The sequence below is a fragment of the Meleagris gallopavo genome, chromosome 4 (assembly GCF_905368555.1).
Source record: "Meleagris gallopavo chromosome 4, MGAL_WU_HG_1.1, whole genome shotgun sequence".
Classification (NCBI taxonomy): Eukaryota; Metazoa; Chordata; class Aves; order Galliformes; family Phasianidae; genus Meleagris; species Meleagris gallopavo.
In genome coordinates this window covers 46,362,957-46,387,776 of record NC_139407.1, presented here as the reverse complement: position 1 = coordinate 46,387,776, position 24,820 = coordinate 46,362,957, and the positions used below count along the sequence as shown (strand labels likewise).

General features: G+C 37.7%; 2 protein-coding genes across 11 annotated transcripts in view; both read right to left on the bottom strand.

The window, feature by feature from the left end:
• Window positions 1-3,240: 3,240 nt before the first annotated feature.
• Window positions 3,241-22,295, bottom strand: TXK (TXK tyrosine kinase). 2 transcript variants are annotated; one of them, XM_085223202.1, is made up of 15 exons: window positions 20,693-22,295; window positions 16,395-16,449; window positions 16,036-16,138; window positions 14,352-14,557; window positions 13,229-13,294; window positions 12,244-12,298; window positions 11,387-11,466; window positions 10,842-10,969; window positions 10,067-10,141; window positions 8,925-9,096; window positions 7,911-8,127; window positions 7,280-7,344; window positions 5,085-5,203; window positions 4,504-4,661; window positions 3,241-4,005 (listed from the first exon to the last, which is right to left on the bottom strand). In XM_085223202.1, the coding sequence occupies exons 1-15, from the start codon at window positions 20,706-20,708 to the stop codon at window positions 3,937-3,939; spliced, it is 1,584 nt and encodes a 527-aa protein (XP_085079328.1). In that variant the 5' UTR covers window positions 20,709-22,295; the 3' UTR covers window positions 3,241-3,936. The 2 variants fall into 2 exon arrangements, with proteins under 2 accessions (XP_085079328.1, XP_085079327.1); XM_085223201.1 differs by having other exon boundaries at window positions 16,395-22,295.
• A 144-nt stretch (window positions 22,296-22,439) lies between these two features.
• Window positions 22,440-24,820, bottom strand: part of TEC (tec protein tyrosine kinase) — a 58,066-nt gene continuing 55,685 nt past the window's right edge. For all 9 annotated transcript variants that reach the window (XM_085223193.1, XM_085223197.1, XM_085223194.1 and 6 more), the window contains one exon: window positions 22,440-23,674. In XM_085223193.1, the coding sequence (XP_085079319.1) occupies window positions 23,597-23,674 (78 nt within the window). In that variant the 3' untranslated portion in view covers window positions 22,440-23,596. The remainder of the gene's footprint in view (window positions 23,675-24,820) is intronic.

Below are 24,820 nucleotides of genomic sequence, written 5' to 3'. Positions count from 1 at the left end.
AGTGACTCAATTTGTTTGGATGTGTTACTTTCACCCTTATGTTCTACAGAAAGCATCAGCAAGGAGCATTTAATACTGATGATAATATTAGCTGCCAGAAGACAAGGATTTTGAGGAACAAGATTGGTAGGCAAATGAAATGCCTTCCCTTCTAAACTAGGGAAGAGAAACCAAAGCTGAATATTAGGGAGTTTTTTGTTGTGCTTGTGTTTTATGGACAGTATTTCAGTGAACTTTCAGATTTTCGAGGCAGCAAAATGAAAACTATTTTTTAAAGTAATCTGAAATTTTTGGAAAGAAGGTAGAATGGTTAACAACTGAAAAAAAAGGAAGCCTTAAAGGCAACATATCACTAACCAAATTAGGGCTTTTAAATGCAGAAATAAAACCATCTTGGTAGTTACTCATTGCTACCATAACTCAGGACAAATGAGCAATTAAATGAATTACACAGCTGTGCTGATTAGATGTAGGTAAATCAAGAAGACTTGCATAGGTTACATGATCTGCAGGGAATTTGGAAGGAAGCACACAGGTCATTATTCCCTGTAAGAACCTGCCTTCCCAGCCACGTCCCGGTCGGGTTTGTTCCCAAAGAATTCTCATTCAGAACTTAAATTTCTTTACTCATGATGGTTGTGGCCTGGAGTTCTATCTTTAATCATATACTCATGGCAAATGTCATCCTCTTACTATTTAAATTCCAGCAAAACCAAACCAGCAAATGCATTAGGAAACTTTTAAGTGTTTTTCCCATAACTGACTCCTTTCTGGCAAGCTTCTAAACTGGATGAGGAGGTAGGCAGAAGCCAGGCTGGATGATGCATGAGGAGTGACACTTAGGTTCATTTGTTACCTTCTTATGAAACTTCACTGTGTAGGGGTGGGGAAGGAAAGCTGCTCTCAAAAACAAATGGCACTGTAGAGAAACTTGCCCAGAAGTGTAACACACAAGTAATTACTTGCCAGGAGTACTTTTGAGGATGAAAGTCATCTCACATTCTGGAAATACGCTTCAGTTCATCAGCAATTTAGCTTTTGATAGAAAAGAGGTACATCCTAAGGGGTTGCTGCAGAGAAGTTAGGACACCAGCTTTTTTTTTTTCCTCTCACCCATGATACCAGCTGGCTGTTAGTCTGTTTTGTGATATTTGATGAGGAGATAGTGGCCAAATTTTTGCCATTGCTAAGCACTATTAACAGAGAGACACTGTGCTTCCTTCCAATCTTTACTGCTCTTTTCATAGAACCATTTAGTTTGGAAAGTCCCCTAAGAATATCATATCCAACCAACCACCCGTTAGTACAAACCATGCCCCTTAGTGCCACATCCACACATCTCTCTCTTACTTCCAAGGACAGAGACTCCACCACTTTGCCATTTCAATGCCTAATCACCCTCTCTATTATCAAAGACTTCCTGATAACCAATCTAAACATCCCCTGGCACAGCTTGAGACCATTTACTCACATCCTATCAACTTGTCACTGAGAAAAAGAGACTGTCATCCTTCTCACTGCGACCGCCTTTCAGATAGTTGTAGAAAACCATGAAATCTCCCTTCAGCCTTCTACTCTCCAGATCAAGCAGCCTCGTCTGCTCCTCAGATATCTTATTTTCTATCAAAAATCTCTTTTGAAATACTCAAAGGTTTATTAGGAAAAAAAACCCAAACATCTAGTAGACACATATGCCTCTGTTATCAATGGCATGGGTGATTCTCACTGTTCACCTATCTTTTCTTTCTCCTTTTTTTACATGTCTGGGGCTTGAGGTATGCTAGGAGCCACCACAAGGACAAAGTTGGCCTATTGGTGTTTATATGTGGGTGTAGTTTCTCGAGTAAGTAAACATGCCCTACACAGCCAACCTTCGTCCTGCCAGACCTTTCTTCTTACTGATTAAACACTGATTCCACTGATCCTGAAGCACATGATAGTGCTTTTTAATTTATTTACTGTCAGCCTTGTGATATCAGCTATTAAATTCATCTGCGTCAGAGTGGTGACATCAGCCCACTCATAATTTGCCCAGTCTCCAGAAAGGTGAAATTCTGAAGATGAAGAAATGGTAGGCAAGTATTACTTTCCATCTGAGACCAGTGTATGTCAAAGATACACCACGGGACAACTCAACAATGCAAACAAAAGCAGGGTGCTTCAAGAACTTGAACTTACCAGAGCCCCCTTTTATTGCATAGTACTGTGGTATTACATATTAACTTGCAGTAATACATGTAGCAAAACCAGTTTTACAAGAGCTGTCGGAAAATATTCCTCTTATGCTATTAAAAGTCCCTGAGTGCATTTATACTTCAGATACAGTTTGAATTTTTTTTGTAGAGCATCATCAGCTCAAAAGCATTGTATTACTGTAATACAGGCATGAACTTGTAATGAGCTCAAAGCAGTGCTTTGTATAGCATTGTATAGGTTTGTATGCAGTTAGAGGTCTGAGATGGAACTGAATGCTCATGAATAAGTCAGTTATAAAAGTAAACAGAGCCATAGGTTGGTGGCAATTCTTTCAGCAGATTACACAAAAGGATAAGATTATCATGTTTCACTCGAGCGGAAGGATCTTAAAAGTGTGTGTGTGAAGTTACTCCCAAATGGGAGAGTTAAGTACTCCTTTCTCCAGGGGGTGGCAGAATGCTAATGCAGTAAAAATGAACTATTATTGCCATGAATATGCCCAGAGGTGTCATCACCTTCTGGAAATCCAAAACTTGGAATGATTGATTGTATTGTTTCAGTTACTCTTAAAATGTGGAAATGAAAAGACTAATTTGTTCAGACGTCCATCATTCTTCATCTATTGGCTTTGAAGTATTTTGTCTATGATATGCTATAAAATGAAATATGATATGCTTACCTATTAATAATTCACAGCGCAATCACATTTTTAAACTACTGTTTATTTGTAATGACCTGACTGTTCTCTGTATTGAAAAATCACCAAATTCACCTGCCTTTTCTTAACACATTTGCACTGACCAAAATTAAGAATTAGAAGAGAATGATAAGCTAACAGGCACAATTACAGATACGGTGCAAGTAAGGCCTCACAGACTCTATTTGAGCTAAACTAACACAAAACACTTTGTTTATTGGCCAGTTTCCAGCCTTTCTTTGTCTGTTCATCATTCTGGGCACTTGCAGGAGGAGGACTAAGAAAAGCATGGGTATTTGAGTATGCTGCAGCAAGCAAGGAATGGAAGACAATGAAAAGTTCAGGGAGAAGCTTGAATAAAATAATCTTTACTTGTTCTCTGTTTCACAAAAAATTAGCCTTTATCTATGCGCAGGATTAAAATTCTTCTGGGGTGCTGAGCCCTTCCACTGTTTGGATGTGGGTCAGGAGCTGCCAAAGGACAACTGCTGCCTCCACCCCTTCTGTGTGTCTTGATCCCCAGCAACACGCAGTGCAGTGTCTGGGCAAAAATCTGCATGCTGCCCTGGTGGCTGAGTTACCTCTGAAACTGCTCCATTCCTTCAGTGTTATGCAGTGTAAAAGGTTCTGCCTTAAGTCCTAGAACTTTTTCACAAGTTCTTCCACCACTTTTGCTGCTGCTAATCACTATTTCCCTGTGCATGAGCCATATTAAGTAACAAATCATTTCTTATCAATATTGTTACAGGAATTAGTGTAGCTCTGATAAAAAGAATAAGAGCTTATATGGTGAGTAAGCTTGGTTACTTCTTTCTAGATAGGAGATTTTTCATGGAAATAAAGGCTTGAGAGTACAAATCCAGTAATCCAGTCTCCTCAGGTATCTTTCCCAAATTAGGCCAAGCCCAAACAGCTTCAATATGGGGATGCTGCTACCATAGCTTAAGTAGAGACTGCTCTAGAAGGCTGAAGTTTTCAGTATAAGCTACATTGGCCAGTTCAATGCTCACTTTTCAGAAAATACACCTGTATAAAATCCCCAGTTATCCCATCTCCATTATATCTGTGAGGGTTTCTACTAATTCTGCAAAAGTAGGACGTCCTTCAGGCTTCTGGAAAAAAAAAAAAAAAAAAAAAAGCAGAGGAGAAATTTAAATTAATAGAAGATGGTTACAAGTACATCAAAGCAACTGCTTAAAATTATTACTCATATTATTATTTTATTTTGTTGACACAGGTTAAAAAGGTCAAGTTTATCTTGTTCTGCACATCAATGTGCCAGAAATCATCAGAATGAAAAAGTACTTTCAGAAGAAAGCATTTTTATGCAAAATTCCTCTGCACACTACAGGAGGAAACACAGGGGATATACTCAGAACCAGGGATGGTGTAGACCTACTGTGCAGATTATGTGCTTGGTATTTATTGAATGCAACAGTCAAAAGGAACAGAGGCTTTTAAACTAGATGTGAGTTTGTGAAAAAGCATAGCGAAAATTACTGAGGATTCCACAAAGTAGAGGTTTATTGCTCCAGTTTTTGAGGATAGCCTTCAGATTTACATTGCAAGTGAAGTTAAAGTAATACCACAACAAAGAAAGACCAACAAACCTCATGCCAGCAGCTGTACATGACTTTGTACACAGTGTGTGATGCCAAATGCGGCCGATAAAGTCGGTTACCTGCAGAAATCTCATGGACAACTTCATAATTTGATTTACTTTCAAAAGGCATTTTGCCTTCTGTGAAAACTTCCCACATCAGTACACCTAGAAATGAATCAAAATATGTAGAACAAAACAAGTTGTCTAATAATACTAGAAGTCCCATTCTTTTCTATGTATTTAATAATGAATGAAAAAGATGGGCAACCTGAGGTGAATGAAAAAAAAAAAATTGAACTGATGTAATTATGCTCATATTGAAGTTAGCAAAAGTGATGGCTCATGAAAATGAGATTAATAAGCATTTGGTTAATGGAGACACTTCAAGAACATATGTCTGTTGAAAACCAATTTTTTTAGATTAAAAGAGTATTAAAAAAACCACCCACTCTTCCTATACAGACAAGATTTGAAAAACGAGATAGACTAAAGATTAAGATAGGAAACATCAGAAAAAGTTGCTCTTTCCTCAATCTTATCAGTAGTTTTGGGGAAACAGCTTGTTACACATTAACCTAACCTACTCACCAAATGACCAGATGTCAGATTTACTGCTGTACTTTTTGAAATGAAAGACTTCAGGAGATGACCACTTGATTGGAAACTTGGCACCTGAAGAGCTGACATATTCATCATCAATGACGTATCTAAAGAATATCAGCAAATACCATGTATTTTAGTGAGAGTTAAAGTAAAAGCAGTTCTGGCAGCATTTTGCACAGGTGGTTTACAATTCCATGAAAATACTGTGTCAGTTTGTAAGAAAAGAAATTATATCATTAATTTAATATAGAATGCACACTGGAATATATGCAGTTAAAGAAATTTCAATTTAAATGAGTAATTTGATGGCTTGTGAGAGGTATGTCATAATAAAAAGATTTAGTGCTGTCTGTGCGCTCACAGAATGGCTGTTGTTATCATCCCTGGGAAAGGTCCCTATGCCGCAGGCTGGAAAAACAGCAGCAATACATATTATTGTTACTTTTTAAGAAGAGAAGGAATGGTCTTAATTTGTGCCCGGGGAGGTTCAGTTTGGATATTAGGAAAAAAATTCTCTCCAAAAGGGTGATGAGGTATGATAACAAGCTGCCCAGGGAGGTGGTGTAGTCACCATCTGGAGGAGTTCAAGAAATGTGTAGATGGAGCACTAAGGGACATGGTTTAATAGGCAATACAGTGATGAGTTGATAGTTGAACTAAATGGTCTTAGTGTCTTCCCTAATCTTAATGATTCTATGATTCCACAAATTTATGTGCCCAACAGGGGCATTTATACAGTAATATTTTAAAAGGCTGAGCCCAATATCCAAACAAGCTCTGTAAATTGTCATGAGAAGACAATAGATATGCACTGCACAACTCTTACAATTGAAGGCATAATGGATTGGTATCTTTTAAAGCACCTTTCAAAGAATGTTGCATTAAGAGAATCATAGAATTGTTCAGGTTGGAAAAGACTTTCAAGATCATCATGTCCAATCTCAACCTAACCATACTACCCTATCTAACCTTCTGCTAAATCATGTCCCTGAGCACTACATCCAAATATTTTTTAAACACATCCATGGAGGGTGACTCAACCACCTCCCTGGGGAGCCTATTCCAGTGCTGCTGTCCCTGTCCCTGGCACAACTTGAGGCCATGAGAAATTGCCTCTTTGTGTCCCTTTCTTATTTTTGGGGCAGGCACAGAAAGATGAGAGGTTATTGGATAAAGAACATACAAAATAACTGTACTAAACTAGTCTGTTCTGAGCTCTGACTAATTAGGGAGTGTTCGCATCACCTCTCCACAGTGGACAGAGCTTTGTTTCTCTGGCCTGTGCTTGCACTCTCTCTTCGTGTGTGGTTTGTCCCCTCACTAAGCAGAAAAACCACTTCCCTGCTAAGAAGCACACGTCACACTTCCTGCCCACATCTTCCTTCCTCACATACCCTGCTGCTGAGCTCCAAAGGTCAGCGCCAACACCTGCCTCTGTTCCAAGTGGCTTTCTGCTCTCCCTGGGCTCCGGAAATTTGGAGCACCCACTTTACTGAGCTTAGAACCATCTAATCATATAATGGCTTGGGTTGGAAGGGACCCCAAGGATCATCACGTTACAAACCCGCTACCACATGTAGGGCCACCAACCTTCAGATCTGATACTAGACCAGGCTGCCCAGGGCCCCATCCAACCTGGTCTTGAACACCTCCAGGGATGGGGTATCTACAGCCTCTCTGGGCAGCCCATTCCAGCACCTCACCGTTCCCTCTGTGAAGAACTTCCCCCTGACACCTAATACAAACCTTCCCTCCTTAAGCTTAAAACCATTCCCACTTGTCCTATCACTATCTATCCTTGTAAAAAGTTGATTCCCCTTCTGTTTATAATCCTCTTTTTAAATACTGGAAGGCTGCAATGAGGTCACCCTGCAGCCTTCTCTTCTCCAGGAAGAAGAGAGAGCTTCTGGCAGCCCAGGGCACACTGGGCATTTCTATGTCCACAAACTACTGCTGACATTCACCAGATATTTTATTCACCTGTCTTGCACTCAGCAAGAGGACAATATGACACTCTGTCCACAGTACGACAGCTGAACAGCAATGTTATTGATTTGATCAAAATTGTAGACGCTGTGTACAGTGGAATTTCCCACACCAGCAAGCAAGCAGTGAGGGTAATAATGGGCCTTGTTCCATCTGACACGAAATAGGGCACTCACTGAGCTTGTACCTCCTACCTTGCCATGCCGAAGTCAGATACTTTAACAGTGTGTTCAGCATTTACTAAACAGTTCCTTGCAGCCTAGGAGAAATGAGAAAAACATAACTGAAATCTGGGCAAAAGCATTTTTAAGAAGAATATAATAAATAATTTACTTTCAGCTCATGCATTTTATATCCTGAAAAGAGGTGTGTGTCTTGCTCAAAAAGATGGAAAAAAAGTAAAATTCAGGCTCAGTGTTGGTGAACACCTGTCACTGCTGTGTGATTTCATGCACATAGCATATACCTGAATGCTTGTATCATGAGTTGCAATAATTTCAAGTATCCTTGCACAATAAAAGAACTTTTCAGATGCGGTCTAGTTATTCAAGCAGGTATTTTTCCTGAACGTTAACATCAGGGCACTCAATATGAATTATTAAAAAAGTGTTTCTGTGACCTCTTAATTCCCTGTGTCTGAAGGGCAGGGCAGACAAGCCACCTATATATCTCAGCACCAAGGTAAGGCAGCAGGGAGCAGAAGAAATGTGAATACAGAAAGGCTTTGTGAAAGTCTTGCAGGGGACATAAGCAGCCCTAAATTTCAATGGCATGTTCTATATCATCAGTATTCACTGAGAACCTCAGAAAACCCATTGTACTTACTAAGTCGCGGTGAATAAAGTTATTTCTCTCCAAATACTCCATCCCTTCACACACATCCAGGCACATTCCCAGCAGCATGTCTCTGCTGAGCTTCCCCCGCCACTGTCGCAGGTAGTTGAGCAGGCAGCCATTCTCCAGGAATTCAGTCACCACGTAGAGAGGCTTCTGACGTGTGCACACCCCATACAGCTGGACCAGCTTTGGGTGGGATAGTTTCCTGTTTAACATTGTTTAAAACTGCATTTCAGTTAGTAGATCATTTGTCTCTGGTAGGTAGAATCATAAAATCAAAGAATATCCCAAGTTGGAAGGGACTCATAAAGATCATCAAGTCCAACTCAAAAGGTAGCTAGACCTTTCAATTATCATGATAATTTTGAGAAACACCTTCAGTATTTTATAAACATTATTTAATTCAACTAGCCCTGGAGTTGTCCTCTACCTAACGCATTTCTGCAACCAATTTCCTCAAAAAGGTTCATTTTGCAAAATTGTGATAGTCCATCAGTTATACAAATTGAGTGAATATAAACCTTGATTTGGAAATATGAAGCGGAAAGGTCTTATTTTATCTGGCTTTCAGGCAGGGGACATGAGAGGCTGCAAGGGTTCTTCACCTCTTTTTTACCTCTTTCTATGGATTGTGCCAATACCTGGTCTGGATAATTCCCTAATTTTCAAAATTAGCAGGAATGGCAATATAGCTTCTGAAAAGCTTTAACTAGGTTTAATTAGTTCTGCCCATGCTCCTAGAGACACTGAATTACAGACAAAAGAATGGCTGTAGGGGTAACTGTCAGCACATCTACTGCCGCTAGGCTCCAAGTGCAAAGCAGCACACATTCTAAAGAAAGGCCCTGGTGAGCGGTTTAGCAACCATTACACTAGCTTTTTGGTCCTTCACATCCACTATTCCCATCACAATAGCTTTGTTTGTTTTAAATGGACTTAGGTTATATTTGTTTCTCGGTCATCTCAGTGTCATCTGTGAGCTAGAATAACTTTTGTACTTACATCATCAATTTGGCCTCCTCCATGAAATCGTCTTCAGACATCGCACCTTCATTGATTTTTTTGATGGCAACCTTGATGGTTGCTTTCCATTTACCCAGATGAACAATTCCAAATTGCCCACGCCCAAGCTCTTTCATAAACGTCAGTTCCGAGGGGTTCAATTCCCACTCCTCTATAAAAACAGTCCTGTACGTTACAGTAGTCTAGGAGACATGCATATCTGCAGCTAATGTATGCAGCAAAGTATCACAACTGTTCATCAGCTATAGCATGGATTTTAATTATCTGGAATTTTCCACACATGTATGTGTTTACACAAGTGGTACTTTACAGCTTGTAGAATGCTGTTTAAATTGTTTAATGTAGGAAAGCCTGAGGCTTGAAGATAAGGCAAGAAACTGGCTTTGATTACCTCTGAGATTTTTTTTTTTTTTTGGCACTCTCATCTATGTTTTTAACTTTAAAGCAGTTCCAGAGGGCTAATATAGCCATAAAAATAGTCACTGACTGCTCTCTATTGAAACTACCAAAATAGTTCTGCCCTCCAGAAATATTAAGCCTTGATACTGACGCACAGTAAAAATGCACAGTAAAAATTTTGGAAATTCATATACATATATATACACGTATATGTATACATACATACAAATATATATGTGTATATTCATACATACACATCTATCAGTTAATATTAACTTCCTGATTTGTATGCACAGCACCAGCACTTACTGCTTGTTTTCTAACACTGTGTAAGAGATGATTCTTATTTCTAAAACTTCCATAGTTGACAAAAGAAAATCTTCTCTATCAACAATATTAATTTTATCTTCATAGGCATTTAATTAAAAGACCTTTTGCAAATCTGTTAAATGCATATGTGAGTTTCTGGTCTGCTTATGGAAGTCCAGAAAGGCATTAGTGGTAGCGAAAGAAGCACAACACTCACTAAACTAAAGGAATTGATCAGGCCTTTCGTTTGGATTTGACACCTGAGGTGTCTGAGTCTGGTGATTATGAAGCTGGTTACGTATTTCTTATGACTGGGAAATTTAACGGACATAATTATTAGCTGCATGAATGTAATCTCAACTCTTTCCCAGACAGATACCTAGGTTTCCACCAAAACAAGATAAAGAATTTACCATAACTAAATCCTGCTGTTGCTGGTGAAGAACATCTGATTGATCTGACTGGATGTCGGAGACGGGTGATAAGACCTGCAGGAAACAAAGCACCAATATTCTGTTGACAAATTGCTCCATATTTAAGTATGCTACATCATACTTGTTCACAAAAAATATTTTTGTCTCTATTCACTCATGGTAAAAACATTTTAATCCATATTTAAATGATAGGCAGAACCAAGAATGAATGGCATTTTGAATGCTAGAAATTAAAAAAGGCTGCCATGAGCCAACAACTAGGGGTGGCTAACTCTGGTAGGCTGCAAGTCAGTGTTAGAGAGTCCTTGTGCCTCCCAGTTCTGCCTTTTGTTTGTCGTGTGTGTGTCAAAATCTGCAAAAGCTGCCTGCTGGTGCATAGCACAGCTCCTGTTTTTCTCTGATTGCATGCATGCAAGTCACTGAATTGAAGGCAATGAAAAAACTATGATCAAATTTTGTGCAAGTCACATTCAGTCAAATATGAATCAATAGAATACAGAGTGGGTAAGAACATAAGGCTTCTAGTTTCATTCATATATATGAGTTTGGTATTATCATTTTCCATATGATATATGCACATTGCAGCTACAACTTCAGCGGAAAGGATCACAGTATCTTGAATTTATTACCAATAGAAAAAATTCTGCATCTTTTTGGAAGGAAAGGATTAGTTCAAGAGTGACATCCAATTTCTCAAAATCTTGATGAGCTTCAGGGCATCAGTAGAAAAACTTTATCAGCTTACATCCATTACCTGCAGCATTGTGTTGATGATATTGAATGAGCTCAGGAATAGAGGAGAATAGATATTTTTCTGCTACATAATACTGTTTCAAGTGGTTTTTCTTAATTTGATAATGTCGAATGTCTCCACCATGACTTCTGAAATCAACAAAAGATTATGATCGTCAGTAAAAATATTTGATACTACAAATCTAACTATATTTTACTGGCATGACAGCCACAGCACTTGGTGTAAAAACAGGCAAAATGAGATTGTAAGGCTTTATTGTTTGTGCCGCATTGCTGAGATGAGCAGTCCTTGGAGTAGAGTATTTCAGGATTTCTGTGAATGCAATTGATCTTATCTTAGGATATCGGCACCCTGACTCCCAAATGCCCAGCACCACCATTTCAGTATATGGGCTGCAATTCACTGACTGCAGTGCTGCACAAATAGTGCTGGTGCCTCATTGCTCCCGTGCACCATATATCCAGCCTGCCACTCATCCCAAGGAGTTTTAGGGAAACTCTTCCTTCACATTTTCCATCAAATCACAACCATTCAGAGCAACTCACCCTTTAGATCGTGAATACACAGACAGCGTAAGGATTCCCTGTTGGCTTGAATCTCTAACAACAAATGAGCCTTCTTTGGACTGAAAAGAAATGCAGATATTTACTTTCTTGAATAAAAGTCTCTTGAAATAGCACTTGCAGATGATTACTGATTTCAGTGGTATATCTATGACTACTTGGGAGGGTGATAAAGCAGCAGTGAACAGGAACTGATAACGAAGCAGAGCAAAATTAACCAAAGGAGAATATCAAGTGCCAGAGTTAAATATTTTGGGTGAATTACACTCTTCAGTGTGAAATAGTGAGAATTCTTTCATTTATTAAAAGTTCAGATTATACAAATCACTAGATAATTGCCGTAAAACAATTTCATCTCTGGTGTTCTTCTCTGCTCTATCTTGCCCTAGCCCTGTGTTAGCCCTTGAGCCTAATGAATTTACACAAGCTAGACAACACCTAAATGCCCATCAGAGATAGAGGGTAGAACACAGCATGAATTGTTTGATCTGTATGTAAGGAAGGATAAGGGGTTTTGTTAAGCTCTGCCATCTCACTAACTTCCTGCAAGGATTTCAGTCTTCAGTGTTTCATACCAAAGACAAGCACGGTAAGCTCCATTTAACTGATGTTACTCTATATGGAAAATCTTAATAGAATTTGCTGGGGTTACAATGTAAAATTTTGGGATGTCCGGACATTCTGCACTACACTGTACCCCAGAAAGCCATCCTTTTATTTTAAAACACCTTCTCTTACTGTATGTCAAACAGAATTGGATTTGGCTGTTGAAACTCTCATGATGCCTCTACTGATAATCCTTTGTAGATATTATTAACTCAACGTATAGGCTGAGTTACCTTCTGTCGCAAAAGTAGTTCTGCCTGGCTTCTGTTGATGTTCTTGCAATACCACCTGCAGCAAGGAGATGACATATCAACTTCAGCCAGTACAAATTAACGTTTGTTCTGCTTCACAGAAACAAGGGTTAGTCTTAATAGTTGCTCTATCTCCAATGTTAACACCTGAATAGAACTAACCACTGTTGCATATCAAGCATCTCTTAATTTGGAATTACTTCATTAGACCACAGTAAATATGACAAATACTTTCCCTATTGAATGTGATTCACTACAGTTAAACGTGAGGTGAAATAAAAGGAAAAAAACAGGAAAAAATTATGCTAAATTTTGATGAATTTTACAGTGAAGCTGTTTCAGCCCCCTCTTCACTGGAGTGACAATGTATTTTACTTTTCTATCCAGGAAACCAGGCTGAAGAAATTGAAAATATATTCTAGATAATCAACTAGATGTTCACAAAGGGAAGAGATCAGAATAAAGAGATACTATGTAGTGAGCCTACAGAAATGGACATATCTAGATTCTGTCATTATTATTTATCATAATTATATGATTATTATGATTGATTTCATCAATCACAATCCCTAAATTCTTCTAAGCAGGGCTACTCTCAAGGAGTTCTTCTCCAAGTTTGCAAAACCTTGCACCTTGTTTTGTTGAACCTCATTAGGTTCACATGGGCCCATCTTTTGAGTTTATCAAGGTCCCTCTGGATGGCATCCCTCCCTTCTGCTGTATCAGCTGCACAGCTCAGCTTGCTGTCATCATCATATATACAGTCCAAACAGATAGACCATGATAAAAACATTTAACTCATTCTAAGGGTGATATTTTGTAACAGCAACAACAAAAAAAGAGGCTTCAATAAAGAAAACACCTGTTCATAGTCAGTCTTCTGGTAAAAGCTGAAAGATCAAGCACAAAAACTTACCACTCAATTTTTAGAAAAGAAAGTAGAGTCACCGTCTTGAAGAGTACTTACTCATATGTTTCTAAATTACTTTTTGTGTTCTCAGTAACATAATTGCTAGGAATTAGACCTTCATTCCTGAAACATATTAAGGATAATACAATAGTAAGATGTAAAATATTAATAGGATTAAGATACATATTTTCTTTTACTGAATGACAGAAGTTATACATACTATTGGTTACGTCTTTAGATTCTGAATCCCAACATGAGAATCAAATAAGAGTATAACTCCTTTCACCTGAGGCAAAGTGTTTCTGCCCCAGACTGTGAACAGCTACTGAAATGATGCTACTTAGTAGAGTGCCAAGAACAGCACGTTAAGGAAAATTTTCAAGTAAAATCAAAACAAAGATTAAAAAAAAAGTAACATTTCTTCTAAATCAGAAATCATTAGCTTTATTTCTATCCTTGTAACAGATCTTCAATATGAAGAAATAGAAAGTGTGTGGTTGCACATATACAAAATAATAACAAAGTGGACTCTAACAGCAAATCTGACGTGAGAAAAAAAGTGTTTAAAAGTATTTAAAGGAGGGATGTGAACATGTATATTACATAACATGTAATCACTCTTCATATCAGATTACAGGACACACTGAAGAAACTGTGGAGAAAGAGGAATATCATGAAAAAATATATAAATGCAGCAAGGATCCTAGAAGAAGTTATCCAGTTCCCTAAAATGTCCAAGAACCTTTGATCAGGGGTTTTGTTTAACTTAAATATCTTAGGAGTCTCTATGGTCTTTATGAAGACTTTACACATACACAATACGTGGTAGAGCACATGAAGCATATAAAGCTGGATTTTCACATGGCTCAAAGCCCAGTTGTTCACATAGTCCTCAGATGTACTTATGTTGTTTTGGAAGTTACTAAGCCTATGACTTAACCCTGTATTCTCAGCAGAGAGGAGATGCCACCCCATTTCTGGAGTGCCAGATACTGTCCAAACTCTTCTCAATTAACCCGTGTCCCTCGTACGTACCTCCTCTATACCTTCAAACCTCCATCAAAATTACATATACCTCATTCTACATGTTTACAGGGTTGTAGGATGATCCTACAAAGGGCTGTTCTTTTTATCTCTCTCTGTAGGAAGAGGGTTTAAAATTAGACACCCGGTCTCTTACCCATACTGGTCTCTAGCCTTCCACCAGTGAGGATCATACTGTTCAAGGATAATGTATTCTTCCGACTGCTTGAGTGTTAAATCAGAGGGTCCTCTAGCGAAAAAGTCATATAGGGCAATAACTTTGAGTTTCTTTGTGTAGTCTTCAAAAGCCTCAGCAGGTAGAGGAGGTAAAGGCTTGTTCTTTATATGCAATTTCTTCTTACGCTAGTGAAAAAGAAAGTATCTTCCACAGTTAGTCTTTTCTCTCATCTATTTCTTGTATAATTCCCCTACTTCTATAGCATCTCAGTAACTAAAAGGTATTAATCATGGTCATAAATTCCTGCCATACAGCACAATTACCTTGTAGAACTGTTATTTGTTAAATAGTATGACTCACAGTTGAATAGTTTGGTATCAAAACCAAAGTTAAAATGGAAAGTAAATAAAAGACTACCATCTACCTAATATTCCCCCCGTTCTTTGGGTGACTGCTACATAGTACAATTCCCGGGACATCTTGGTGTAAATTAGAGAACAGTGTTGAAAACAATTTATCTGATCAATTAACACGGAAAGCACTACAAATATTCTTAGCAATTGAGCAGGAACATAACCTTTTTCTTATGCACCAGGTTAGGCTTTAGTTTTGCCTTCAGTTATGCTCTGACAACTCAATTCAATTTAGATCTAGCAAAACTGAGGACTTTTCATGTGAAGCTGAGCAAGGTGGATGTGTGCATCAGTACAGGTTAGGAGGTGAACTGCTGGAGAGGAGCTCTGCAGAGAAGGACCTGGGTGTCCTGGTGAACCATAAGTTGACCACAAGCCAGCAGTGAGCCCTGGTGGCCAAGGTGGCCAATGGTATCCTGGAGTGCATTAAACCGAGTGTGACCAGCTGATCAAGGGAGGTCCTCCCCCTCTACTCTCCCCTGATGAGGCCACATTTAAACTACTGTGTCCAGTTCTGGGCTCCCCAGTTAGAAAAAGGCAGGGATCTCCTGGAAGAAGTCCAGCAGAAGGCCACAAAGATGATAAAGGGCCTGGAGCATCTCTTGAATGAGGAATGGCTGAGTAACATAAGTCTGTTCAGCCTAGGGAAAGGAAGATGGAAGGAGATGGAAGGCAAATGGATGAGACCAGGCTCTTCTTGGTGGTGTGTAGTGATAGGACAAGTAGTAATGGCTTACAACTTGAACATAGGAAGTTCCATGCAAGTATGAGGAAAAACTTCTTTACAGTAAGGGTGACAGAGTACTGGAGTAGGTTGCCCAGAGAGACTGCAGAGTCTCTTTCCACAGAGATACTCAAGACCCATCTGGATGCCCACCTATGTGACATATTATAGGGCACCTGCTTTAGTACAGGGGCTGGGCTCAGTGATCTCTTGAGGACTCTTCCAACCCCTGCAATTCTGTGATGATGAAATTGCACCTTCCTAAAGGGTAGACCCACTTTTCCCACATCCATCAGCCAAACCCAAAAGTTAGAGAATGAAGTACCCTCATCCACGACAGCAAACTTGAGAACCGACAACCCTGTATTTCCATCAGTATGAATCTTTGGATACTCTAATTTTTTAAATATTTATGCAACACAGCAACCTATGTGCTCAAGCGCCAGTTACTCCTCTGCTTGTTTCACCAGTGAGCCACTGGATGTCACATCATCTCAATTTTTTCATCTGCCAAAATGTTACTTACTTTACACTTCCAAGTAGGTGCATGTGAATCTTCTGATTGAGAGGCTGAGTACTGGGTCTCCAGGTCAGTGTCAGAGTCCACATTTATCTTTGTTCTCATTGCTCTAATTTTGAAAAATAAGAAGTGTTTTTGCAATTACACCTTTGTAAACATCCACATTAAAATATTTATGGAAATGTATGCCTTAATTCACATTAGGGATGTGCAGGGTAGAGCTTCTTCAAACTTCTGTACAATTAGTATTTCTACCGAAGATAGATGGACTTCTAAAATTTTATAGCAGTTTTTAAAATAGATGGACTTTACCTATAGACATTTTGACTGTCTCAATGGCTGAAAATCTGAAAGATTTCACTTACCGTTTTTGTACCGCACAGCAGCAGCAGCAGCAGAAAACAGACTGGATGGTGTGATCTGTAAACAAGAACATTTTCTGCATATGCAGTGATTGTTTGTTTACAAAATTTACATAATGAATGACTACTTAGCTCTATTATTAACTCTTTCTTGCTGTGAATTATCTAGCAAAACGTTAAGGTGGAATTTGCATCCACCAAAGAGAGCTGAGCTTTCCTCCCAACCCAGCTGTATCTATCCACTAACAGCATTAAAATCTCTTTTAATTATGAAGCTGCACATTAAATCAGGAAAAAAAAAAAAAAAAAAAAAGACATCAGTGAGATATGTACTGATCTAAGTGACCATGCTGCCCTGTGCACAGAATGAGATGGGAATATCATTACAGACACGAGATAAAGAACCAATCCTCTTCAGCAATCACAGAATTTCTACATCACCTGAGCCAAATACAGACCAGCATTTGCATTAGATTTTCTTATTCTGAGACTTACTCAAAGGACATACAGAATATTTTATTATTTAAATCAATTCTGGTTTCCCTGACTCTGTTCCAGCCATTCACATAATATATTCATTAACCCAGGTTTAATATGCTAACAAAATACGTGCTTTACACTTACATACTACGTGATTGATAATTCTGAAACAAATACAACAGAAACACCATCACTTACATTGTAAATTTAGGGAAACGTTAGTATGGTATATCTTGTATGAGGAGCAAGGATAATACACTATAATTCCAGCTGATTTAAAATGGGTTAGAAGTCATTACGAAGACTTGAAATCTTTAAGTAAAAGGTTGACATCTGCACTGTTCCAGTTCCACACAGGCTCTGATATGGAGGTCATAGCACAAGAACAGGTCTCAGAATATTATTTGAAATAGGGTTCCTAAGGTCTTGGTATTTTGATCTTTTATCTTGTTTACAGTTGGACTTGGTGATCTTTACAGTCTTGTCCAACCTAGATGATTCTACGATCATTTACATGATGTATCCTTGCACACACCGTGTCTTCATTTGTTTCTCCCTCATAGAGTTTTTCTTGTTGATCCTAATGACCTGTCTTTGAATAAAAAGGTTGTTCTTTCTGTCAACCTGTGAGACTATTTGCCAATGTATTTTATCAATAGTTCAGCAAAGTGTGCTGACAGCATGTATCCTACCACTCAAAACATTTAGTAACCAGTGTGACAAAAAAGCAATTATTTTCTTTATAAAGGAATATGAGTCAGTAAATCTCGTTGTAATAAAAGAAAAAGGAGAAAATAACAGATGTCAGAAAGGTAAGAACAAAAATAGTTCTCAGTCAGATGTGGAAGAGACCTATTTTATATGTGTTTTGATTAGAGTATTTGTCATGAAAGTCGTAGGGCATTTCCCTTAGGCTTAGAGCAGCATCCTGTAAAGAACCTGCTGTGTGAGAAGGTGGCCGACCTACACTAATCAGAAGACATAATGAACTGTTTGATAAAAGTTTCCACTAACAGCTATGCAAAATACCCAAACCAGATGACAGTGACAATTTTCTTTGAAGAAACCAGGCCAAAAACTTGAAGGTAATATAATTTATTTGCTGCACAATTTAGGTGTATTAAGCTCTCAACTGCTTAAAACTACAGCAACTTAACTTTGAACACAGTCTCTAGCATTGTTGGGCAGTAGAACTGAGTTTGTTAGTGTTTTCAGTGTGATCAAGTTTGGAATGAACAATCCTTTTTAAAAAGTCAGCTGGGAAATATTTCTGTTTTATTTATATTGCTTTTCTGCTCCTGAAAAAAAAACAAAAACAAAAACAAAAAAACCCTAGGAGTTTAATTGCTGTTTATAAACTATTTAAGTGAGGTGCAAAAAGAAAACTTGTCTATTTCTGATGAAATCCCATGTAGTCTGATTAAATACATCATATCTCATTAGATTTGTTGTCCTCATAGGAGCTTATTAGAAATAACTAGAAACATTACAGAGTTTCAGTGTAACATGAAATTGATGTTCTAGGAAGACGACAATATATAGCCAAAGCTGGAAGTCAACGCATAGGTTAGACCACGGCTGTAGCCCAGAAAATCCTGTCCTACACCAACCTCCTTTTTTGACATATTTGGCCAACACTGCAAATGGTGACAGCTTTGCCACACTGAACAATTTGATTAATGTGGCCTACATTTGTATCTTTGCTAGCAACACAAGCAGATCTCTACATGTAAGACCGCCTCCAGATGCCCCTGTGATGCTCACTGCACAGCTACAGGAAACCTGCACTTCCTGCCCAAGGCTTTTATGGCTGCACACACCCTCCCAACGACTGAGGCTCTTCCTTTGTCTTTACCTTCTTCTACTCAAAAGCTTTAAATCAAAATAAAAAAAAAAAGTTAAAATTAAATAGACATCTCTCCATATTTAAATACAAAAAAAAAAAAAAAAAAAAATTGCAAATAAGAAATTGAAAATGGATTTTCAGCATTTCTTCTTGAAATTCTTTTCTGCTAAATCATATCACCCGAAATCATATCACAGGAATCAATGGAATAATTCTGATTTCCCTGTTTTGAATTAGGGACCTTTTCTTTAACAAAACACTGGATTCAAAGATGTTTAGTTGCATACATATTAGTAGCCCTTAATCCTCTGAAGAGTTCGTTATTTAAAAATTAAGCAGTGGTAGTATCAGTGAAAGCAGCACTTCAGAAAGAAGAAAATTCTCCAGCACCCACAGCACCACTAGATCTTTCAGCCCACATTCCCTTGAACTCTGTCAAAATTTAAGCTACAAAAATACATTTGGCTTTGATCCTTAGGAAGTAAGGATCTCTAACAAATCTGTTGGGTGGAGAACTTAAAATGTAGGTTCAACTCAAACAAGATGAGAATTTAGGCTGCTGAATCCAGGATTTACCAATACTTCCTTCTTTAGCTGTGTGGAGAATTTTCTATTTCTAATTTCCAACAAATGTTTGCAATCTCAGATATCAGCCAATTCTACAAATAATTTAACATAGGAACAAAAAATGTAGCCCATCTCATTGCTAGTATCTTTTTCTTCCTAGAAATAGGTTTTTAAAAAGTCACATTTTCCTGATGACAGATTAACAAGTATGAAACCCACCACCAGCACAAACTATGATATCTTATAGAACTATGATGCCCCAAATCAATTTTTTTTTTAGGGCGCCTAGTTTTGAGCAGAGAGAAGATATAGTGGCAAGTGAGTCCTGTGGGAGAAGCAGAAATCCTAGGAATGAGATGTTGAAGCTCACTTGACAAATACAAGCAGAAAAAAACGCAAAAAAAACCAAACCAAAACAAAACAGAAAAGACACAGTGAAAAGATGCAAGTCCTTTGAATGGTCCATTGCTGCCAATAGTTTTCCTAAAAAAGTCCTAAAACATCAAGCAGAATGTGTTGGATTGATAAAATTGTGTGACAGTGTGTGAATTGGCCACAAACACGTGCAGTCTTCCCCTTGTCTTCAGTTATACCTCACTCAATTTTGTAGACTTAGGGAAAAAATATCAAAGGATTAGACAAAAGCAACAGGTTACAGATGAGTTCTTACAATCAGCATTTTATTATTTCTTAAGTCTCTTGATCTGATTCACTTTGATCACTTTTCTGATTCACTGCGTCTCAAAGCACTGCTGTTTTTGAAAGTGCCGTAGTCCATTTCTAGGACATGTATTTTTATAGTATGTTCTGCACAGTTCTTGCACTTGCAGTAGGGATATGTTTACTCTATACACTATTCTGAGGAAAAACTCAAATTCAGCTTCACTCAGCAAAACCAAGTCTTTACCGTAACACTCAACATGCCTCCTAATCAACTACGTCTGATATCTAATCTAGTAGAAAATACCAGTAGTCTGCCTCTAAAAATACTTCAAAAGACAAGCTTTCAGCTTTTCAAATGTACAAACTTAGGCTTTCTCTATTTTTCTGTGTATAAATTCTGCACCTGAGGAAAGCAGGCTCAAGTTATATCAACTTTTTATTCGTATCTAATTTCTATGTGCCACTAAGGACAGCATATGGGAATATCTCCACATTTCCATCCATTTCCATCAGAAAAGACAGATGCTTTGCTGAATCCATCATGTAATGGATTCATGTTTATGTAGTAGTTTTGAAAGTCAAGAAAAGGAGTCCAAATACAGATCATCAGTCTGCAACCAAGCTGCACAAGAGAAAACTGTTGGGTATTGTTAGGCAATAATTAAGTAGCTCATTTGCTATGTACAACACAACTGCTGCACAAAACAATACTTCAAGAGAAAAATATGTAGGCCAGTTTACTTACAGGTTGAAAGAATCATATCTGGTTCTCATAGCTTATATTCACATGAAAACGCAAGCCTTCCTTCATCAGCTGTGCCTGTGAATACCCCAGCAGTGCTCTTAGCTCTGCTGTGCAGCAAGGTAAAACACCAATACAGCCTGTCCCCGCCTACTTTCCTTAAAAACAACCTACTAGATATTAATCTCATGCTCGTTAAGTGTTTGTTGTTTTTTTTTTTTGTTTTGTTTTTAAAGGAGAAATCATGAAAAAAAGTCTTTCTGCTTTCTAAAATCAAACATACACTTTACAGAAAAAAAAAATATATATATATATATTTATTGAACTATAATCAGTAGGGCTAACTACTGCTGAAAATGGTAAAAACATCCAGCAGCTGTATGCCACAGAATTTGGTTCCCATTCTGATAAATTTTTGATCCTGATATTTGGGGGGGGGGGGTAAGTTTTAATAAAAAGGAGGAGAAAGCATGAAGTTGATTAAGGAGTGACTGAGCTCACTCAGAAGAAATGATGATGTGGTATTTTAACCTGCCTTTGATCACATGAGAAGGTTGCCAAGAGAGCTGCCTCAAAAGCTGTTCTGATTCATCCCAAAATTAATCATCTGAGACTATATGCAACTGAAAAATGCATTCATCTAAAAATGAGGTGGCCTCACAGTTCCTGATAGGTCATAAGCATCAAATCCAATGGGAGGTATGTAAAAATTATACTTGGGCAGCATAAAGAGGCAGGTGAAGTTTCAAGAGTCATCTAAAGCGCACATCTCCATTGAGGAAATCTGCCAAATACAAGCACAGTGAGGGTAATCTTTATCATACAGATCAACATATAATTGTTGTACAATAAAGAAACATCCGTAAGGTTTACTAGAAATTATTACTCTCCTGATAATCCAATGCTTTATATATATTTTAAGTGAAATACTGCTTATTCCTGTAAAACTATTTACAGTGTCAGAGGTGTTGGCAATGCTATACCTTCTCCATCAAGAAACTGGAATTCAAAGGAGCAGCTAGAAGAAGGAAGAGCCTGGCTTACCTTAGGTCACCCACGTTACTTTTTCTGCTCCAGGTAGAAAATGCAAGAATTTTCCGTTCAACAATATTTGCTGCTGGTATTAAATTGGTAGTGGTTTGGACTCAACACTTTGGCAAACTCATTCCCATAGCTGTGAGACTTGGTCATTTAAAAAAATAATAATAATAATAATTTCAATCCTTTCTGACACCCTGTAAGTTTCTGATGCAATATCACAAGGAAAAGAAAGCATTTCTTCATACAAGATACTTCCTCCTCATTCAAAATACAAAGGCTTACACAAAGCAGTGAGAGGAAACTAAGCCCCTCCAAGACAGAAATGATGAAACGTGTTAAGGTAACTATATTTACCTTCAATAACTTCATTCAAAATAACTTTGCTATGTTCTTCCTTGCACGGAAACTAGTTTTTTGAGAAGCAAACTGGCAATCTATTCTGCGTTACACACAGGACAAGGACATAGGTAATGACAGAAGAAAAAAATAAAGCATACATGTAATGGAATTAATCCAAAGGTTGGTACAGAAAAATTGAAGTGCAAATACTCTTCAGATGCTTTGGTCCAAAGTTAGGTGAATTGAAACAGACTTCAGCAAGGCTGAGGAGATGTCAGCCTTCAGCAGAGGGGAAAGAGTATGCAAGTATTAAAGAGTTCAATCATTTCTGAACTAAACACAGTTAAATCCAATTAAATATATATTCATATTAAAAATATATGCATTTAATAGAAAGCATGTGTACACACAGGCATGTATATACATGGAAAATCACAATGCCATATTTACATGAACAATGAGTTTGGCTTACGATGCACTGTCTTGACAGTAAATTAGTGGCAACTCTTTACACGTTGTTCCAAATAATAGTTAACATTCAATTTATTTATATACACATGTAGTACAATGTTGTTAAGAATAGAAAGATTAAATCAACGTACACACAGATGACAGACAGAAAAATAAGTCCTCCTTAACTATATTTGAGTGCATTTTCTCTCATTTACAACCCCATACATTGAGAGTTGTATGTAAGTCAAGGTAGGACAAGCTTGAGTTTGAAAATGTCAAGGGGAAAACAGTTTATATAAATAAATGCATGAAATTTATATATTTACAATACCTACAGCATATAAATTATTTTACAATTTATCTAAAACAAGGTACTATGGAATGTTGACAGCCAGCTAAATCTTGGACTGATTTGTCATGAATAATGTCATGACTAACATTGGAAGGTCTTTGGTTGACCAAACAGCCTAGTATAGCTCAAAGCACATCATGGCTCAGTCCTGAAGCAACACTTTTGAGTGTTACACCAAACTGAAGAGTTTGCTGTTAACAACTTACATGTGCAAATGAAAGAGGCAAATTTGTGTTCCTGGTATGTCATGAAACATCCATCAGCTGAGAAGAATAGTGTTTCTGGAGAATCCCTAGAAACATCTGTATGTCAGTAAATAGATACCTTCATTTTTTAAGCATGCACATCACTACTACTGCTACCTGTATAAAGAGCAATTCAGAAACACGGACCATATGTACACGAATCCAAATCAATAAATGCAAATTAAGCTCCCAGACTTGGGTCATTTTTACTTTCTTCCTTCACAAAGAGCACTATTTTCTGGCTACGCAATGCTGAATTTTCAGAGAAAATACAGAGACTGTTATTATTGCTGAAGATACCGTGCTTATTTTCCAAAATCATGTGAAACTGTCCTTGTATTGAATTAAACACTATGGGCTCCCCACACTGTTTGTGCAGCATGTAGCAGCATCCAGGACCAAGCCTTTGAAAACAAACAGTGAAGACATCTCTGGAAAGTGGTTTATTTTCTGTACTTGTGCTGATATTGCCGTTTCTCAGAAAGCATCTTCACCCTCTGCAATGTCAATGATTATATGGAGCAAGTCTTCAAAAGTTGGGCGTCCCTCCGGTTTCTAAAAACAAAAGTATGTACAGCTATGATGAGAAATTAACAAAGCTTTGTTGGTTTGGTAAATTCTTGGTCTTAGTATCATTCTCCAGCAATGACTTCACCACTTCATTAAACGTGATGTGGAAAAAAAATATTTCCTCGTGTAGGTTTTGAATGCATTGCAGTTTCATAAGTGTCACTTTTACTTCCGTGCTATGAAAAACTATAGTATGTATTGCTGGACTACACCCTTCCTGCAATTCATTATTTTGCATAGTGCCACACTTATTCATTTCTCTCTCCAAACCCACCTCCAATATATTCTTCCAGTCTTCCTTTATGCAACTCGTTCATGCTCCTAAGCATTCTGAGCATTATTCTCCAAAATCTTTTACTTCCATATTATTTTTCATATAATGCAATGAGATTGCAATGGAGACTTATGCAATATTATTCTTCATTTATTCTTTTGTCCATATAATTCCCTGTGTGTTGTAATATCCTCTTTGTTTTGTTTAACCAAAACAATACAGAGACAGTTCCTTTACTGACCTTAATGACAGAGTTAATGTAACATCTTTCGAATGCGAGTGTAACTTGCACCTTTCCTCCACTTATCAACCTAAATAAATTTGTATCACCTGCTGAATTTTGAAGCCTCACACACTTCTCAAATAATTAATAAATTGATCAAGCAAGGTACCTAGAGTTAATCATATTTTTTCACAGACTGACTGCATGTTGTCATTATTTGTGCCTCATTTGTGATTTGCAAAGATTCCTTCTCTCACACAATGTTTGCTTAGATTTTAATGTTAATAACCCCTCATGAAATCAATACATTTTTAATCAATTAATTGATGTTCATATGAATTCTCAAAATACATCTAAATTGAAGGAGTGTTAACAAATAACTTAGTTATCTTACAGGTGATTTATTAGTCCATTTTAATGGACATTTCAAGCTGGTTACCAAATACAAACAAAACTTAATGATCTATAATTTCCTGGCTCCTGTGAAAAGCCTTTTGGGACCACAGACATGTTTGTTATTTTGCAGCCCTCCAAGGCACTATAGTTTTTAATCTGTTTTTCGTTTCATAAACCAACTGCTTTGTAAGCTTTAGATATTCACCAGTCAACTTGGTGACTAACTACTTGTTCCAGG

Coding starts and splice junctions, on each gene's coding strand:
- TXK (XM_085223201.1), bottom strand. CDS start 16,474: ATGCAGAAAATGTTCTTGTTTACAGATCACACCATCCAGTCTGTTTTC. Junction 10,970..11,386: donor GTGTATTCACGATCTAAAGG/GTGAGTTGCTCT, acceptor TGTTGATTTCAG/AAGTCATGGTGGAGACATTC. Junction 4,662..5,084: donor ATCTGACATCTGGTCATTTG/GTGAGTAGGTTA, acceptor ATTCATTTCTAG/GTGTACTGATGTGGGAAGTT.